Source organism: Danio rerio, chromosome 21 (genome assembly GCF_049306965.1).
Source record: "Danio rerio strain Tuebingen ecotype United States chromosome 21, GRCz12tu, whole genome shotgun sequence".
NCBI classification, from domain to species: Eukaryota; Metazoa; Chordata; class Actinopteri; order Cypriniformes; family Danionidae; genus Danio; species Danio rerio.
In genome coordinates this window covers 38,146,898-38,160,068 of record NC_133196.1, presented here as the reverse complement: position 1 = coordinate 38,160,068, position 13,171 = coordinate 38,146,898, and the positions used below count along the sequence as shown (strand labels likewise).

At 33.6% G+C, this 13,171-nt stretch overlaps 1 protein-coding gene across 11 annotated transcripts in view; it reads left to right on the top strand.

The window, feature by feature from the left end:
• Positions 1-13,171, top strand: part of dacha (dachshund a) — a 294,811-nt gene that overhangs the window by 186,771 nt on the left and 94,869 nt on the right. For all 11 annotated transcript variants that reach the window (XR_012396449.1, XR_012396450.1, XM_073934233.1 and 8 more), the window contains 1 exon segment: positions 662-793. Coding sequence is in view for 9 of the 11 variants with exons in the window: in XM_073934233.1 (XP_073790334.1) it covers positions 662-793 (132 nt within the window). In the remaining 2 variants the exon portion in view is untranslated.

Here is a 13,171-nt window from a genome sequence, read left to right as displayed (position 1 = left end):
ATTAATCAATTAATTTATTTTTTATAATCCATGAAAGGTTGCCAGATTTTATAAAACGTGCTGTCTTTCTTTTTCAGGGAAAATCAAATTTTCTCCAGTTCCAAATGTTTCATTACATCCCTCATTAGATGTACATATACAGGTGCAGCTTTCTGTTTCTAGTTTAGTAATATTAACCTTATAAATAGATATGAAGACATTCAATATCCAGAATCATAAAACACACACTGCAAATACACACTTTTCTAAATAGGATGATTTCGAGGATGATTTCAACTATTTCAAAGATTCTGTATGTCTAATGTTATAGGGGAGAGAGTTCCACAGCCTCAAAGACAGGGCAGAAATATTCCGGACACTTATAGAGCGCAAACAAGTGACAAGGACTTTTAAAAGACCGAAGTCGGAAGAATGAAGGTCATGAATAGGAGAGTACAATGTTAATAGTTCAAAAGTTCAGAAGTGATGGAGGTACATTCAAGAGCTTCCCATGGACAAATGTTTTCATCTCACGATTATGTGAGATGCATGTAAATATCAGGTGAACCACTGGTACACCTGACATTTAAGCTCCGGAGATAGATGATACAGTAGTAGCTGGTGTAAATAGGGCTAAGTATGTTATATGGTATGCTTATCATTGTCTGTGTGTGCTCCACAGGACTGACAGCAGCAGCCATGGCTGAAGCTATGAAACTCCAGAAAATGAAACTGATGGCTATGAACAACATTCATGGAGCAGGAAGCCAGAATGGTACAGAGTCTGAGAACGAAGAGCTGAACTCCAGTGCAGGTCAGAGTCACACACATACTGTACAAAGAAGAAAAATCATACTTACGTAGAAAGTGCACTCAATTATTTTGTTTCTTTTTAAACAAAATTTTTATTCATATAATTCCTGGCCATTACTTTTTCAATTATTTTTATATATTTTTTTAAAAGATTGGACTAAATGTATATACAGTTTGCAAAGGTTTTGGGTTAGCAAGACCTTTTTTATCAAATGTGTAGAAGTACACATTAAGACAGTACATTTATAGAAAGCCTTTGTAAAGCTGTAAATGTTGTAAAGCAAACTAAAGTGCTGTTCTTTCTATTTATTTACATATTTACTTATTTATTTATTTATTTATTGATACATAAAGTTATCATCAGCAAAATATTAATTGATAAGAAGAAAGGTTTCCTTAGCACAGAATCAGCATTTTACTATAATGTCAGAAGGATCATGCAGTAACGGCTGATAAATATAAAGCTTTGCCAATTCAGACATAAATAATAATTAAAAACAGAATATATATATTTTTTTAACTTGCGTGTTTTTGTGTGTGTATGATAATACCTCTACTACTACTATTACTACTACTACTACTACTACTACTACTACTACTACTACTACTAATAATAATCAATAATAATTTATTGCTAATAAAAACTAGCTAATAATAATAATTTACCAATTAATAATATTTTACTATATAAGTAATTTATTAATTAATTTACACTACCTACTATCAATCTTAATCAATTACACTCAACTAAATTATATATTTTTTATTTAACCTAAATGCTCTTGTGTGCGCACTAATAATAATAATAATAATAATAATAATAATAATAATAATAATAGTAATAACAATAATAATAATTTACTAATTAATAATAATAATATTAATAATAGTTTACAAATTATTAACTAATAATAAAATTTTACTTAATAATATCAATTTACCACTTACTAATTAATTTAATCATTAATTTACACAATCTATTAATAATCCTAAATAATCAATAAAACTAAACTACATTTATATATTTTTAACCTAAATTATTTTTTGTCTGTTATAACAACAATAATAATAACACCACCACCACAAACAACAATAATAATTTACTAATTAATAATGATAATAATAGTGATAAAATAATAATAATAACAAGAATACATTTACTAATTAATTTATATTAATATTAATGATATAATAATAATAATAATAATAATAATAATAATAATAATAATAATAATATAACTTACTATTAATAACAACAATAGTAATAAGATATTTTAACTAATTAATAAAAAATAAACATCATAATAATAATTCACTAAATACTTTACAAATTAATCTTTAAATTTACACTATTATCGAATTATATTAAATAATAAATTAAAGATAATATTATTATTATTATTATTATTTTATTATTAATATTAGTAGTAGTAGTAGTAGTAGTAGTTGTATTAGTATTATTATTATTATTATATACACAAGCACATGTAGGTTACATTTAAAAATATTTATATCAATGTTGTTAAGTGTTATTAATGATCTAAGTTGAATGAGATTGTAAAAGAAAAACTAATCTTTTACGAAAAAAAAAATTCCCATGTAAAAATTAGAAATTTCCATTTAAAAAAAATAATTAGCTAATAATCTTTTATCTGTTGTAGCTCATTTTCCTTGATATTCAGTTTATTCACAAATACTGTATGCCTACAAGTTATTGCATCTGTTGCAGTTAAGTAGAATCACTTCTGAGCTCCTCACCTTGTAATGAAACACACAGAATCCACCGCAACAGAAAAACACAGCTTTGTCATTAGCTTTGACCAGTTTATGACTCACTAGCTTTGAATCACTTACCAGCGTAGGCCATAGATATTCATAATATGAAAATAAAGAGCACTGTTAGGAAGCGTTCAGCAATCTAATCACCTCAACAACACACACACACACACACACACGCACACAGGCACGTGACCTGAGGTAATGGGTTCTTGCCCACGCAGTCCTCTCTTTTCTGCTGAGCTTTATGAGGCTAATGACGTCTTTAATGTTCCCCACCTGACTGTGCATTTAGATTGTGATGTTACCATCACCACACACACATACATACACACACACCGAGTAAAATGTCATTCTTTATTATCACAGTCAACAACTGCGAGCACAGACACAAATGCCATCCGTTGTTATTGCAAAGACCAATAACGCTCACATACACACACAGATATATGTGAACAGAAACCCAGTGCGTGTGTGTGAATATGCAGTGGGTGACATTAATATCAGCAATTCATTTTTTCATATCAGTTTGTACAGGTATTAAAATCACAGTTGAATAAATTTAAACAAGAAAATAAAGGTGGAAAAACAAGGCATTAAAGTATATATTTAAGTATAACTTTTACACATAGTCTTACCATATACAGCTAAAATCAGAATTATTAACCCCCCCCCATAAAAACTTACCCTATTACCGTAACTTGCCTAGTTAACCTAATTAGCCTAGTTAAGCCTTTAAATGTCACTTTAATCTGTATAGAACTGCCTTAAAATACCCAGTAAAATATTATTTACTGTCATCATGGCAAAAATAAAATAAATCAGTAATTAGAAATTAGGTTTTAAAATTATTATGTTTAGAAATGTGTTGAAAATCTTCTCTCCATTAAGCTGAATTTGGGAGGGGGGTGATAAATGTTTTACATATTCATTATATGTTAATAATATTATTATCAATTTTTTTTTTTATCTTTACATTGATTTTTACAGTTTTTTTTATAATTTGAACTTATATGGCATTAAACTGACTTAAACGCTTGCATAACTTAAACTAAAAAATTTTATTGAAACATGATTAGCTTAGTTTAATTAATGATAATTAACATTAAAAAAACAATGTTGTCATGACTTTAGCTTGATTTTCTTTTTCACAGTGTATGGTAGAGTATACTGTGTATACAGTATTTAGAGCCTGTTGTTAATTACTACAGCATACTAATCTGCACTGGTTACGTAAAGAATGGATGTCAAGTGTTTTTTTTGTGACACAGTGTACTCACATCAAAGTATAAATCAAATAAAAATACCATAGTGAATTATAGTAAGCACTAAACTGTTTTTGAACCATATTGTATGTGGTTGCCTTAGTTTAAGTTGATTCAAACTTATTTTATGAGTCATTTGATCTTAAATTAAACTGACTTAAGAGCTTCTACAACTTAAATAAAAGTAAGTTGAAACATGGTTAGCTTAGTTTAATAAATGATGATTAACATAAAACATTTGCTGTCGTGACTTTTGTTGAATCAAACTTACTTTATGAGTCATTTGAACTTGAATTGCATTAAACTGAATTAAAAGCTTGTACAACTTACAAGAATGAGCTGAAACATTATTAATTTAGTGTAATAAATGACGATTAAGATAAAAAAAAACATTTACTGTCATGACTTTTTTGATCACATCTTTTTTTATTGTATATTTTAGTGTATTATGCTGCGTGCATAAATTGCACAATTTGCGTGTTAATGGACGTGTGAACATTTTGAGTTTACTCGCTTCATTTGTGCATCAAATCTGCATCATTTGTGCATCAAACTGAGCAATAGACGCAGATTTGTGTCATAGGCAGGGCTTCTGTCTGCCCAATGAATGTAGCTTGTTGCTAAAGTGCTAACATGGACTTGATTAAGAAAATAGCTATGTTTATGTGCTTCATGAGGTCTGAAGAATGGTGTCGATTCATTTGAAGCCATGTCTGAATGCACTAGATCCTTTCAGTGGTGCACCCAGCTCTGTGAGTTTATAAACTCCTCCAGAAACTATACCTGGGTGATAAAAGCTTTCAGCGGTGCTTCTGACTGAGCCAAGCCCAGTTTGATCAACTATTATCTGGTGTCAGCAGCAGGATTACCCCCTTGGACACCAACAACAGGCGCTACGTCATAAGCACGTCCCTACAAGAGAAAGTTTCTGATTGGTTAATAAAAGTAGGATATTTATTCGCGCCTTTGCATTGACTTAAAATGTAAATCATTCGCGATTGACGCTTCTTTTGCGTCTGGTGTGAACGCTGCTTCAAACTGTATATATTACAATATTTAGAACTCTTTTTTTAAATTATTGCTACATCATACTATATTTGTACTTTATTTTATGCTGTGGTTGTAACAATATTTATATAGTTTCTTTTCTTAATTTTGCACATAATTACATCATTTGTTTACTATAGTTGTTCGGAACCATAAAATAACCCCAACAGTGAAGATCTTGACTACATACAGTGTAAAAAAAACGTAAAATAACAGTCATTAAATTACAGACATTTACCGAAAAATAACAGAAGTGGATAAACAAGTCGTTGTTAGCTGTTTAGGTCACAAGTGTTAATGCCATTGGCTGTTTTACAACAACTCATTCAATTGAAATGACAGACTTAACGCTTCATAATAAGCCTTGAGGAAAAGCTGTTGCTGCTGTAGTTTAACACTTGAGACTGAATACAAATCACCTTGAATGCGGTCCATGTGTGCGGCAGTGAGCACAGAAAAACTGAGTGCGTGTAGTGACAGAAAGATGATGGCGAGTGAATAGAGAGCAGGAGAGAGGAGGAAGAGCCTGTGCCAGGGGTGGAGAGAACACGTCTGTCTCGCACTCAATCACACATCCTCTAATGTACTCTGGCTGCCGATAGAGCTAATGTTGATGATGAGAGAGATAGAGATGGAGAGAACCGCATCAATGGAAGCTGAGAATCGCACAGAGTCAAATTTCACTCCTGTTTGCGGATGTCAGCGTGCTGAGTGAACAACAGTCCCAGGCCGTGAAACACAGTAAGCACAGAATCCAGCACTCTAGGCGTTTGTTTATGTGGTGTCAGATCTGATAAAGTTGACACTTCATAGCCAGATTTACTTTTCCTGATGGCTTTCTGATAGCTTTTGAACAGTTTGTATGTCTATAACCCAAATCAAAATGAGCATGAGGTAAGTTCTTTTATGTTTATGGGGAAAATAATAAACACTATTTAACTCTATTGATCATCAGAGATGTTAAAGAGGGCTTGTTTTTACGATTGTTTAGAACTTTCGATTTGGGAGATGACTAGCAATAATAAATGGCAGAAATGGAAAAACTGTGTGTTTATGAATATACACTGCCTGACAAAGTCTTGTTGTCGTTCCCAGCAACAAATAATAACTTGACTTTTAGTTGATCGTTTCTAAAGTGGCATAAGGTAGATTTTTCTGATGATTTGAATGTTAAACTGCATTCCAATCATTACAAATAATACAAAAGACCTCTTGGAACCCACATGAACCCAAGATTCTCACAGATATCAGTCAAGTTTGGGGGAAAAATCATGTTTTTTTTTGGTTACATTTAGTATGGGGGCATGCTAAAGATCCGCAAAATGGATGGCAACATCAATAGCCGGAGGTATCAAGACATTTGTGCTGCCCATTACATTACAAACCACAGGAGAGGGCCAATTCTTCAGCAGGATAGCACTCCTTCTCATACTTCAGCTTCCACATCAACATTCCTGAAAGAAAAGAAGGTCAAGGTGCTCCAGGATTGGCCAGCCCAGTCACCACACATGAACATAATTGAGCATGTCTGGAGTAAGATGAAGTAGAAGGCATTAAAGGTGAATTCAAAGAATCTTGATGAATTATGGGAGTCTCGCTAGAAAGTAAGACGTTCTTATTAAATAATTAAAAATCAAAAAGGCAAGATAATATTTTATTTTGTTAAAATAAGCATAATCTTGAGGCCTTTGACTTTCATATAAGCCACTTCTGATACCAAATGATCAACTAGAGGTCAAATTATTATTCGTTGTTCCTAAAACTTGGATAGGCGACAAGACTTTTGTCAGGTATACATAAAAAGTAGAATAACACAATAAGAAAGTATCATTTTGCAACATTAAGCAGCATAACGAGCCTTTTTTAATGTCTAAATAAAAGTGAATGAGATTGAAAGACTCCAGCAAAAACAATTTTGCTCTCTTATATGTGAAGAATTATGTATGTTTAGGTTAATTAGGACTGGAAAATTACTAAAATAAAGACAGCATGAACTGAAAACTTTAACTGTGACTTCATATTGTGATTAAGTTCCTAGAAAAATGGAATGTTAAATGAGAAAACATTGAGCGCGGCTTGATTTTTCTAATTCAAGCTGATTGGATGTAGTAAAGTAAGCATTTATGCATTTGCACATATGTCCAAGAATGCCGGGCGATGTGCGCTTGTCCTACAGCTGAGCTTCCACTGTTACTGCTAGAAGTTCTCACCTTTATAGTCATAATTTGGGTGCTGGCCAAGGGTTGGCCTGCTAGTTGAGAGAGTGGAGGAAGTTGTTCAGACTCCTTCCTCTCTCAACTAGCTGAACATTATTTCTAATACCCCATAATGACAATGTGAAAAAAAGATTCTTTTAAATTTTTGCAATTTTATTTAAAACTTTGTTGATGCACCTTTGGCAGCAATTACAGCCTCAAGTCGTTTTGAATATGATGCCACAAGCTTGGCACACCTGTCTTTGGGAATTTTTGCCCATTCCTCTCTGCAGTTCCTCTCAAGCTCTTTCAGGTTGGATGGGATGCAACAGTGTAGAGTCATTTTTAGATCTTTCCAGAGATGTTCAAAAGGATTTAGGTCTGGGCTCTGGCTGGGCCACTCAAGGACATTCACCGAGTCATTGTGAAGCCACTCCCTTGATATTTTTGGCGGTGTGCAGTAAACATGTCAGGCTAAATAATTCAAAATAAGACTTTGACTTCTGCTGTCTTCATTAGCTTCAAAAACACAGACTTTTTTACCTTTTAAAATTACATCTTTGCATGTCTTTTCTGCTAGAAATATTGTAGAAACATTGACTTTTTTGCATACCTAATATATATATTCACCTTTATTTTCAATAACAAAGGACAAAAAGTGGCATGTGATGGAATTAGAAAGAACCATGAGCTCTAATTCGAACTTAAATCGCCTCAAGTCCAACAGCCCTAACCGCACAGATCTTCGTGAATGACAGGCCTTCAAACAGATGTGCCTGCAGATTTTGTGTGGAGCTGCTTATCGTTATTTTTAATTGAAAACCCCAAGCCAAAGCTATGAAGTTCTGAGGAACTTTGAGGAAGCAGAGAGACATTTGGGTTTTGGGCCAAACATTTCGTCCTCAAAAGCAAGCTATACCCCCCATGCTACATAGGACTGGTTGTCGGTGCGCGTTGTTTGGAGTTGAGAGGTGGTGAAGTGGGGGTGTCCAGTTGGGATTTGATCTAGCTTCCTTGAATCCCCAAAGTTAAACAAACACCCTCTGAAGCCGTCCGACAACTTTAACCTCTCTCTCTTTACCTCGCTCTCTCTTACGCCGCCAAGACACCGCTTGCTCGGGTACAACTACAAAGTCCCGATGGCGCTTTCCTTTTTTTTTTGTTGTTGTTTCTTTACATTCCCGCAAGATGTGTTTTTGGTCCCCTCCCCTCTCACTCTTGGTGGTGAAGCCTTTAGGTTTTTTTTTTTTTTTGAAGGAGAACTTCAAAGGGGAAATGGCTAATCTGTGTTTTTCCTCCACTGTGTGGATCGTGCCACAAAAAGACCCAGCTATCTGCAGCAGGCACTCCGCATAGATAGGCTTGATTTCAATCTCCCTCCTCACTCAGTCCGCTCAAAGTTAACCCACCCGAGTGAGAGAAAAAACAAGTGGTGTGTTTGACAGCAGCCAACGAGATTTGATGAAATATTTGGCACGGAAAAAGACAGCCTTTTTTCTCCAGAGTTTATCCAATAGCACACGCTGGAGTTTGTTGAGGGGTTTCTGTTGCTGTTTGGACTAATACGGCCGCAGCAACTCTGCCGGGTGAAGTGAGTTAATGGGGGCTCCTGTGAAATTGTGTCTTTAAATATAAATACTGCTCTGAAAACCTCTGTTAACAAGAAAAAGAGGCTGAGGGAGAAAGCAGGAAAAAAGGAGTAACATGTGTTTCTTGTCGGAACAGTGGTAGAAGAATGGGCAAACGAAAAAGCGACTCATTGGTCTAATGGAGAACTGTCAGGGTGAATCACTGTCACAAATGACATCAGAAAAGAACCGATATATATTTTTTTTTTGCGGGGCGACTGACAAGTTAAAAGAGAAATCCCATGCATTATTTAAACGTGCTCGGGAATCTGTCAGCCATGTGATTTGCTGCGTTAGCAAAAACCAGGTGTGTGCTGGGAGAGAGAGAGAGAGAGAGAGAGAGCATGCAGAGATTGGGGGACTAAGAGTTGTGTATGTTGCAAATCCCTAACTACCAAAGCGGTCAGCACTTTTATTTCTTTTTTTTCTTTGTCTCTCACCTATCCTTTCATTTTGCCATCACACTTTCAAGAGCTTTTCTGTCATTAGAGAGCTATTGTCACTGTTATGAAATCAGATTGGATTGTCCTCGCATTGCCATTGAGCTCTGTCTCATCTCTTTCTCTCCCTGTAAGCACTAGCGAAACTCACTGCCTTGCTCGACAAGTCACAAACAAGTGTAATATTTGAAGTTGGAAATAAGTCCTGTAAGTTTTTCTTTGGGGCTTTAATCCCACAGCAACTGGAGACACTTCTCCCTTTTCTCAGCCCTCAAACGGTATCATCTGATCTCAGCTCGCCTTTTTGTTTTATGTAAAATATTGAGCGTGTCGAGAGCAAGAGGGATCAGTGTTGATCTTGTGGCCGAGGTGGGGGTGTATCGGTTTCCTGTATCACTCCAGCGGAGCAACGCTGTGAGAGTTGAGATCACCCTCTGAACTCCAGGGTCAGTGATTTGTTCTGGAATAAAACTGAATTTGAAGGAATTCTGTCGTTGAAGATCTGGGTTTTGATATGATTTTACATTTTTATTTCAGGGAAAAGGAGGCTGTGGATTGTCCATATTTCAGCATAGTTTATACTTAGGCTGTGCGATTTGGGGAAAATGTCTAATTGTAATTTTTTGACAGATTATGTGATTGTGATTTGATGATTTAATTCTAGTTAAGCTTCAGCTCAATTTGTATTGTAGCTTCTTACTGGTAAATTGCAGCGTTAGTTAAAAAGAAGAAACTGAAAAGATTATAAACTATTACATTTATTCAGATTTGTTTTAATTATTCAGAAATCTAATTAATTTTAAGCACACATAAAATGATCTTATCGTTCTGTAGACAAGTTCAACTCAAATAAGGGAGATTATGTAGCTTATTATACAAACAAAGAAATTATAATTATAAAAATACAGAACACTCAGCAAACTAACATGGCTGATAAATAGGCAGATTGAAAAGTTTTGATTGGGCAGAATGAAAGTGTGGTCACTCGATTGGCGAATAAGACTAAGACATCACACAAAGATGGCAGTCACATATTTGCTCTGGGCAGAAGAAATTAAATAAACATATGTACTCCATATTGCACTCACTTGCAATTAGCTAACCGCAATGTTTCAAATAATGATTGCGATTCTATTTCGATTAATTACACAGCCCTAGTTTATACAATTGTGTTTTATCAGAGAGACTGACTAGCCAAAAAATGAATACAAAATAATGACAAATTATAATACTTTAATAAAGTCAGTAACACATGTCTGGTTTATAAGATGTTTGGTAATTAAACATCAAATCAAATCATTTATTTTCCTTCCGGCTTAGTCACTTTCATATCAGGGGGCACCACAGCAGAAGGAACTGCCAACTATTCTGGCATATGTTTTACATAGCGGATGGCCTTCAAGCTGCAACCCAGTACTGGGAAACACCCATACACTCTTGCACTCAAACACATACTCATACATACAGCCAATTTAGTTCATACAATTCACCTATAGCCCATGTCTTTGGACTGTGGGAGTAACTCAACACGGGGAGAACATGCAAACTCAAATGCCAACTGGCCCATGCAAACAGAAATGCCAGCTGGCCCAGCCAGGACTAGTCTAAGTTAAACTAAGTTAACTAAAATTCAATTCAATTAAATTCAATTCAAGAAATAGACATTCCCTTGAAAGACATGAATTTTTTGGGCTCAAACTGTGAAACAAGGATTACTTAGCCACCAACAATATTTTTTTAAGGCAGATTATAAGTTTGTTTTTTTTTTTTTTTTTTGATTAACTGGTTTAGACTTATGTCTGATCAGGTCTGATTTTTTTTTTTTGACACAGTAGCTCACCTTATAAGGATAGACATCGTCTTTAGAATCATACTTTTGGTATGGTGTACATACTTCACAGCATTTTACAGCAACCTCATGCCATGTTTATTTCTGTCAAGAGTAGGCATGTGCTGGTATAATTTTCTAACAGTATGATAATCTTGGATAACAATGTTATGGTTTCAAGGTCTCATGGTACTCTGATAACTTCTCTAAAATAAGTTATTTTTAAATTGTCTGGGTAAAAAAAAAAAAAAATCTCATTGAACAAAATACATTTCATTTTAGTTTAAAAAACATTGATAATATTTTGGACCAATAAACATGTCAGGCTAAATAATTTAAATAAATCATTGACTTCTGCTCTTTTCATTACTTTTTAAAAAGGCACATTAAAAAAATAAATTAATTAATTAAAAAAAAAAAAAATATATATATATATATATATATATATATATATATATATATATATATATATATATATATATATATATATATATATATAAACCCCTCACATATACCTTAGGGACGGTATAACAGAACATTTTTGGACTTTTCCAAACCATGGCAAATCTTAAAACCGGTTAACATCCCATGCCTAATCAAGAGTTTTGTATTTCTTGAATTTTCTGTTTAACCCTGAGATGTGTAATCCAGCACAAAACAAGACATTCAGTGTAGTTTCTATCAAACCGTTTGGCAATTCATGTAAGAATATGAAGCCTTCTTTCACAAATTAAACTTGATGTGTATTTATATTGTCATTCTGGAATATGGTCATGGGAAATGCTATATTCTTCAGCAGATTGAATGAATTGTTCACAAACAATAACAGAAAACATATTAATAAAGAACCAATAATGGATCAAGTATTTGCTTATTTGAAATATAGGCGGAGGTTCCAAAATATTAAATAATGTCAACTATACTTCTATTATGAGAAATAATGGCCATAATCTTATGTTAAATTAGAATTAAAAAATGAGTGACCTTTATAGTTACAATTCATGCAGTGACTACAAAGACAGAATTACTTACTACTTTTCTGCCTATAAACACATATAGTGCTTTAAATATAATGGGTACTTGCGTAATTAATTAGGTGAAGAACCTATTTTAGTCTTTCAATTAGTTTTTTTTCCCTCTGCCACATACTTGGTCTGCTCTAAAAGTCCTGTTAATCTTTGACAAACTTTTTTTTTGCATATTCTAACAGCTATGTTTGACCTTAGATACATAAAATAATCAATCACAATTCCTTTTTGACTTTTAGATGCACTTTACACAAGTTCAAAATTCAGACAGGTCAGAGTAGGTTATTAATCAACCATAGTGTTTATATCTTGTAAGAAAAGTTACACTCAAAAGCCAGAGGCTCATATCATCGAATGTTAACATCAGGATCTTAATGATAATAATAATAATAATAATAATGATAATAATAATAATAATAATAATAATAATAATAATAATAATAATAATAATAATAATAATAATAATAATAATAATAATAATAATAATAATAATAATAATAATAATAGGGAAGCACGATGGCGCAGTGGGTAACACATTCACCTCACAGCAAGAAAGTTGCTGGTTCAAGCCTCAGCTGCGTCAGTTGGCGTTTCTGTGTGAAGTTTGCATGTACTCCCCGTGTTCATGTGGATTTCCTTTGGGTGCTCCTGTTTTCCCCACAAGGCCAAAGACATGTCGTCACCTTAGAATTATAAGTTTCTATCTGCGTTCTGAATGATTTTGAAGTATTGAGCCTCAAAGTTTTTGCATTCCATAGCAAACAGTATGTGTGTAACATTTGTTTTTTAAAATAAAAAGACCTAAAATGTGAACAACTTATGAAAATAAAAAATCCCATAATGTAAATAAGATGTCATTTAATAAGAATATGTCAATAACTGAATTTTGACAAAATGTCAGATAGAGCCTTATAATTCTAAGGTGACGATGTGGTACAGGTGAATTGGGTTGGCTAAATTGTTCGTAGTGTATGTGTGTGAATGGAAAAGTATGATGTTTCCCAGTGATGGGTTGCAGCTAGAAGGACATCCACTGCGTAAAACATTTGCTGGATCAGTTGGTGGTTCATTCCACTGTGGCAACCCCAGATTAATAAAAGGACTAAGCCACAAAACAAACTAAACTAAAAACTAAACAAAAATGAATGAAATAATAATTAATTGAATAATAA